General features: G+C 43.0%; 1 protein-coding gene across 2 annotated transcripts; it reads right to left on the minus strand.

The window, feature by feature from the left end:
- Positions 1-448: 448 nt before the first annotated feature.
- otx1 (orthodenticle homeobox 1) lies at positions 449-6,244 on the minus strand. Of its 2 annotated transcripts, XM_026353988.1 has the most exons (4): positions 5,960-6,244; positions 4,184-4,373; positions 3,585-3,736; positions 449-2,279 (listed from the first exon to the last, which is right to left on the minus strand). In XM_026353988.1, the coding sequence occupies exons 2-4, from the start codon at positions 4,278-4,280 to the stop codon at positions 1,530-1,532; spliced, it is 999 nt and encodes a 332-aa protein (XP_026209773.1). In that variant the 5' UTR covers positions 4,281-4,373; positions 5,960-6,244; the 3' UTR covers positions 449-1,529. The 2 variants fall into 2 exon arrangements, with proteins under 2 accessions (XP_026209773.1, XP_026209774.1); XM_026353989.1 differs by lacking the exon at positions 5,960-6,244 and having other exon boundaries at positions 4,184-4,659.
- Positions 6,245-6,800: the final 556 nt, after the last annotated feature.

Consider the following 6,800-nt stretch of genomic DNA (forward strand, 5'->3'; position numbering starts at 1 on the left):
CGCATCAGAGGCAGCGAAATTCCTGCAGGTTATTTTGGAGAAACCAACTCAGGGCGCAGCAGTAATTATCACACCATTACAGCGCTGCATTCAAATACGCCTCGATCAAATGTCTCCCGGCTCAATATTTAGGGCTTTAACGCCGCAGTTTAAAAAGACACTTGGTCACCCTGAAGCAAGGGGAGATGTTAGTGTTTCAATTTAAGTCAGAGAGGATTAAACTCTAAAATGGAAATGCGCGCCTACACGGCTCGTATTAATTATAGATTCATTTGCATTTACCCCGTTATAATTAGGAGGAGGAAAAAACAATCAACAAGCTTTTAAATAAAAGTGTGACTAGTTCAAATGAGAGAAAACTAATCTTGAGTTTGTTGTACATGAAAAAAGAGAGAGACTCCCTGTTGGGAATCAAACAGACAGAACCCACTGTGGAAAATAAGTCTTAACGGATCTTTATTGGATGAACATGTATGTAAGGGTGGTCGCCTTAAAGATACATTCAACAATCTCACTGTCATTTTTGGAGCTATAAATCCATATTCCCTCCTCTCCAAAAGTAAAAAAAAAATAATAATGCTTTGACTCCAATATCAAGCCAAGTGCTGCGGTTCAAACATGTCCAATATCACGACAATGCCCAAGAGAGGAGGAGGAGGAGGTCTGGTTTGAAAATGTAGAGGCTAGAATAATGATAATAATAATTAGAATAATAATATCCAGAAAACAAAATGGAACCTGGACAAATGCCCAGAATAGCTGTATCTATATTTTAGATTTAGTTTTCCAAGACATTTCAAATTGCCCAAACATTTTTCTGACTAAAACAACGTTTATATAAAAGCTGAACTTTATGGCCAATTTGTTCTCTTTGGAATATTTGGAAAGATTTACATACAGGATTTCTCTTTTTTTTTTCTCCCAGTGGTAATAAACAATTTCAAATTTGGAAAAAAAAAATAAAAACACCAACTAAACATGGTCACTGTAACTGACCCAAATACATATTTACATATTTCAGCTGCTCAACGTAGCTGACTAAAAATCTCTGTCATCCTAAAATAACAAATTTCAGAAATAAAAACTATACAGGATTTGATTGGGCTGGAGGTCAGAGGGCACTGCAGGCAGTTCCTGTCGGTGCACCAGAGGGGAAAATATTCCTCCCATCCAGAGGAGCCGGAGAGCTGGTGGTCAAAGGAGTTTGGTTGAAATGACTTTTTGTTGTTTTGAAAAGCAGTTTGGTTTTGTTGAGCTCATCCAAGAAAGGGGCATCTTAAAAACCCGTTCATCATCGTCATCGTCACCATCAGGAAGCTGCTCCTGATGTTTTGTCTTCACAGGACTCGAGGGACTTTCTTTTTTTTCCATTTTTAAGTTTTAAAAAGACGCGGAGCACGAGAGGGAAGGGGAAACAAAGTCCGATTACTGAGCATTCTCTTATTAAAACAAGCAAGAAGCTAATCTGGAAAATAAAAGAGGGGATTGATGAGCAGGGAGGGAAAAGGGGGGCGGGGGGGGGGGCTTGATCACAAGACTTGGAACCTCCAGGAGGCCTGGTCTTTGTAGTCCAAGCAGTCTGTGGTGTTAAAGTTGAGCTTCCACGAGGAGGCTGCAGTCTGCTCTTTGTAATCCAGGCAGTCGGAGGAGTTGAAGGCCAGGCCGGAACCACCGTAGGCCTGGTGGTGGTGGTGGTGATGGTGGTGCCCTGACGACTGGCTGATGTGATGGTGCGGGTGGCCCGACATGGAGGAGGCCGTCATGGGGCTGAGCTGGTGGGGATGGTGGTGGGAGTGCATGGGGGCCAGGTAGGAGCCACAGTCCACACCGCTGAAGTAGGAGCTGGAGGGGGCGGGATAGCCCTGGCCGTAGCCTGGCGTCTGGTTGTAGGACATGGGGTAGGAGGTGGCGGCAGCGGCGGAGCCCGACATCGAACGCTGCATACAGGAGGCGTTCGACGGGGGCCCGGGCTCGGGGAGCGGAGCCACCGCGGGAGCCGGAGCATTTCCGGGAGAGATGGCGGGGCTCCAGATGGAGGAGACGGTGCTGATGGAGGTAGAGGTGCTGCTGAGCGCTGCCGGACCGGTGTGATTGGTGGAGGAGGACGAAGAGGAGGACGAACCCGTGCTGGAGACGGCAGGAGGCGTAAACTGTCCGCTGCTCTCGGATCCGGTGCTCTCCCTCGCTGGAGAAGACTTTTTCTTGGGCGGCCTGGTTTTGGCACTGCTGCCGCTCTGCTGCTGCTGGCGACACTTGGCCCTCCGGTTCTTGAACCACACCTTAGAATAAAAAATCCAGTCAGGAGTTAGAAACCTCACACATCAACACCCTCAGCATTTCATAAAAATACTCCTGGGCTGTGCTGGGAGTACATTATGGAGGAAAATTGGGGGTTATTAGCCATCGAGGTTCATTTCCACCTTGGCCCCTTGGCTTGGACCAGCCAGGGGTCTAATTTCATACCTGGTAGACGGCTCTAAGATAACAGGCTATCGAGTTTCACCACACAGTAGGGAAACTCTAGAGCTCCGAAAGGGTAGGATCATGTAGAGCGTTTTGTTTCACACACACATTCTGAGAATAACTCAAATTGTGAACGAGGTCTGTGAGGTTTCCCCCCTGATACCGTCCCAGAGCTCAACATCATAAACACACTGGAGTATTTGCTATGATAATCGGAGCCTCTTCATTATAAATCCTGTGTTTCACATTAAATGACACTCACTCTTCATTTGAGCTGTTTAAAAATACTAATGACAGGAGCAAAGGAGCCACGTGAATGATGTGTTGTTGACATGATGACGTGAAATCGGTTTGATTTTGAGATACTTGAATAAAGTCAGAGAGAAACTGAACGTGATTTTAAATGAGTGAGTTAAACCAGAAGCTGAACATACATTCGTCCAGTACTCTGGTTTAAAGGTGGCAGCTTTTCCAGTTACATCACAGATAATTTAATTTAATTTAACACACACAGGTTTGTTGATCAGTTAATTTCAGGCCTAAAACAAATAAATAAATATCCAAATTAGAAACTATAACTATTTCATCTTAATACGATTTCCCTGTCTGATTAGAATTTAATGATATAACTGCATAATAAAATAAAGACCCTAATCAGATATTAAATTATATTGTGTATTAGCTCAGAAGCAGCTAGCTGGCTAGTGTGACGTCATCAATAATTAATTTCCCTGACAGTCTGATCAGAAAGTTAAACTTGACGTTACAGATCAGCTGATCCTGCTTTTAGATCACATACAGACCTTGTTGTTAATATTTATTTGTATCATATCAATATTAAATATTGATGAGCGAACTGTGGACACGTGACGTCATCGAGTCGACGTCAATTCGAATCATCTTTTTAATCTGAATTTAAATTCAGGTGTAAACGGATTTTAAATTAGTCTATAAATAAATACATTAAATAAAAAAACGCCAGTTTAATGTCCTAATGTGAATATTATTTTAATATTTTATATTTTAAAGTCACATCTTTAAAAATAAATACGTATAAAAATCTGATCTCATTAATAATTGATGTTTTGTCGTCATTAATTCATCTTTTTGTTCGTTTTTACCTGGACTCTGGATTCAGGTAGGTTGATTTTCAGCGCGACCTCCTCCCGCATGAAGATGTCCGGGTACCGGGTTTTGGCGAACAGAGCCTCCAGGACGTCGAGCTGGGAGCGGGTGAAGGTTGTCCGCTCCCGCCGCTGCTTCCTGGGAGTAGCTGCACAGAGGAGGACGAACAGAGGAGAAGATGGAAATAAAAGTGTTTTTACCATGAATGAGGAGAGAACAGTGCTCAGAATAATTAATAATAATTATTAATCAGGATGGTTTTCTTTATTATTATTATAATAATAACTATTATTAACATTAATTATCCGTTTATTTTCTGTTTCTCATTTGCTGTTTTTGACTTTTACTAAAATTAAAATGCACCAATAAATAAAAACACATGAACTTTGTTTAGTTGTTTTTCACATTTTGCAGTAATAAATAAATTTTAGTCAAAGCTCATTAAACCCGTTTTATCTTGTGTTAATTAGTTTAAATCAGAAACATCAGTCACTCTGGTTCTTTCATTTATTTATAGTATTAAACTTTGTGCCAGAGCTTCTGTTCATATTTAGAAAGTGTGCGTGCGTGTGTGCGTGCGTGCGCCGGCTCCTACCTGGGTAGCCCACTGACGGGTGCAGCAGGTCCATGGCAGCGCCGCTGAGCCCCAGGCCGTTGACGCCGTATGGGGGCTGTTTGAGGTAGGACATCATGCTACAGGCGGTCACTGCTCCACCCAGCTCAGGCCAGTGGTTCGGTTTCCCCCGATGCTGCAGCTTGACGGGACAGGGGACCGATCCAAGTCACTGCGCACGGAACCGAGGAGAAACAAATTCAACAAGAAGAGAAATCAAGAAAAGAACCTGAACGGACCCGGAGGAGGTTTAGAAAAGACGGGTTCTGGTCTTTATTGATCCAGTTCAGTTTCCACTCAGCGTGTTTTCATGTTTGTGGCATCAGGAATAAAAGCAGCAGATTATTAAAGGATCCACTTCAAGTTTTAAACCACGGACTCTTTAAATCCTTCAGGACTTTGGGTTTTTGTTGGGGGTCAAACCCTGAAGTGTCGGTCTGATGATCTGCACACGGATTTATTAATAAGTTTAAACTGAACAGGAGCTGAATTCATTCATCAGCTAACGAGGATCTTTAATTTAAATAAAACCTCTTAAAGTCTCATTTTCATTTTATTTGACATTTAAAACGCAGGATTTTTTTTTTCCTATTCGACAACAAACGCAAGTTGAAATCTCTGAATTACAAAGTGTGTGTGTGTGTGTGTGTGTGTGTGTGTGAGGCCTCCACCTACATGTTATAGATGTGGTTAAATCATCTAGAAACATCACGTCTTCCGTGGTTGTGTGAAGTTTTTCTGTACCATTTGTTTTTTAACCAGACTCCTGCTGATCTTTATATTTATTTTATTTACACTACTCTTTATAAAATGAACCCGTTTCTCTTGTTTCTGACACAACTTCCTGAAAAATAAAGTTTAATTTATCACTGTCACCAGTTTCTTCTTCTTTATTTTAAGCAAACATTGAATTTCATTGAGAAAATGTCAAATTGTTTCTTCACACTTGTTTTTTTTATCAGATTAAAACAGTAAAATAAGAATTTAACTGACAGTAAAGACAATTCTTCTGTTTACTCAGTTTTAATGGAAACTTTAATACGTTTGTTTGTTTTTCTCACTAAAGATCATTTAAACTTCACTTCTCCACCAGATTAGTTTATTCTAATAATTAACTTATTCATTTAATCTAAATCTTCATTAACACAGTGAGGTGAGAGTTTGAAAACGGACTTAGTTAAAGAAGAAAACCCAGTTTGAACCCGTGTGAATTAAATTAGCGGCTCTGAGGGGGAGAAGATTTGAACAAAGACCGAACCAAACGTTTATTCCAGCGGCTCCGAGAAACCAGCTCCACCAGGCCGGAGTGAAAAGACCAGATCTCGGTGCAAATGAACTCCATTAGAATTTAGATTAGACCTCCGGGGAGAGAGCGTTTCAGAGGAGCTCTTATCTGCAAAATAAATTAACAAAAACCAAAACACGCCTCTCCAATTATCTGCTAAGTGCTTCCAACGGTTTAATGGCCAATTGCTCTCAATACACTCGCAGGAACGAGCTGGAATAAAAATATGAAAATTATCTACACTGTCCTCCGCCGTGCGCATTAATTGAAATCTCCGTGAAACGTTTTCCCACCAACGCGCCGCGCTGCAAATTGAAATCCTGCGCAGCTCAGGTCCCGGTTTACCGGGAAACACTTTAGGAAAATGTTGGAAAAAGTGACGTCGCTGTGAAACTTTAGCTGCGCGTGTCGCTCGAAGTAAAAACGAGATGATTCGCGTGAAATTACGCACAGAAAACGGGAAGAAGCGTTACCTGGTTTGTTTCCTTCCCTTCTCCCGAAGATCTCAGGCCACAAGAGGCGAGCAGCAGTAAAATTATCCAGCAGTAGGAAGTCTGCAGGGCACAAAACTCGGGCAGCTGCAGCACTTTACTCAAAAACAACCGAGCAGCATCACGGAGGAACTCGCCGTCAGCTTTTCAGCACACGGGGCGTCACCGCGTCCTCGGTGCGGTTCCGGGTGTTTTTACAGCCAAATAAATCAAACTCATTTGCTTTCGGGGGCTTGTCGTTGTCTGTCAGAGAGTTAAGGTGATTTCTAATGGAGACGGATGGAGATTGATCACCTTCTCTCCGCCCTGCGCCTCTATGAGCGGAGGACACCTGCGGATCCGCCTCCTGCAGCCAATCGGCGCGCGTCCTCCGGCTGACGGACGGCACAGGCGACCTATAGGAGCGCAGAGACAACCGGGAGAGCCCACTCCCACTCACCCCCTTCTCTCGGTCCCGGTCCCGAGACCGAGCGAACCACAGAGAGCTGAGTGGAAAAGAAAAAGATGGAAATGTTTCACAGGCCTGCAGGAGAAAGTGCTGCGGAGAGCGCAGGGTGCGCTCCGTGTGCGCCACAGTGCGCAAAGGACAAACGAGAATTTAGAGCTTCTTATGATTTAATAGGAAGAATTTAGCATTAAATTATTTACAGGCAAGAAAAAATAGAGTCGGTAGCAGCTTCACTGCAGCGGCCAAGAGAAAGAAGAGCGTTTAAGAAGCTGTCAGCAGAAATCAGCTGCTTTATTTGGTGCTTTGACTTGAACGACGCCTGAAAGTTTCTCAGTATTTGGACAAATGTATCAAATCAGTGGCTGCGTGAAACAA

This window comes from Anabas testudineus, chromosome 15 (genome assembly GCF_900324465.2).
Source record: "Anabas testudineus chromosome 15, fAnaTes1.2, whole genome shotgun sequence".
NCBI lineage: Eukaryota > Metazoa > Chordata > Actinopteri > Anabantiformes > Anabantidae > Anabas > Anabas testudineus.

Bases quoted from the DNA above. Each gene is read 5' to 3' on its own strand.
- otx1 (XM_026353988.1), bottom strand. From the start codon at position 4,280: ATGATGTCCTACCTCAAACAGCCCCCATACGGCGTCAACGGCCTGGGG. The intron at 3,737-4,183 runs GTAGGAGCCGGC...TCCTCTGTGCAG, and splicing joins CCCGTCAGTGGGCTACCCAG to CTACTCCCAGGAAGCAGCGG. The intron at 2,280-3,584 runs GTAAAAACGAAC...TTTTATTCTAAG, and splicing joins TACCTGAATCCAGAGTCCAG to GTGTGGTTCAAGAACCGGAG.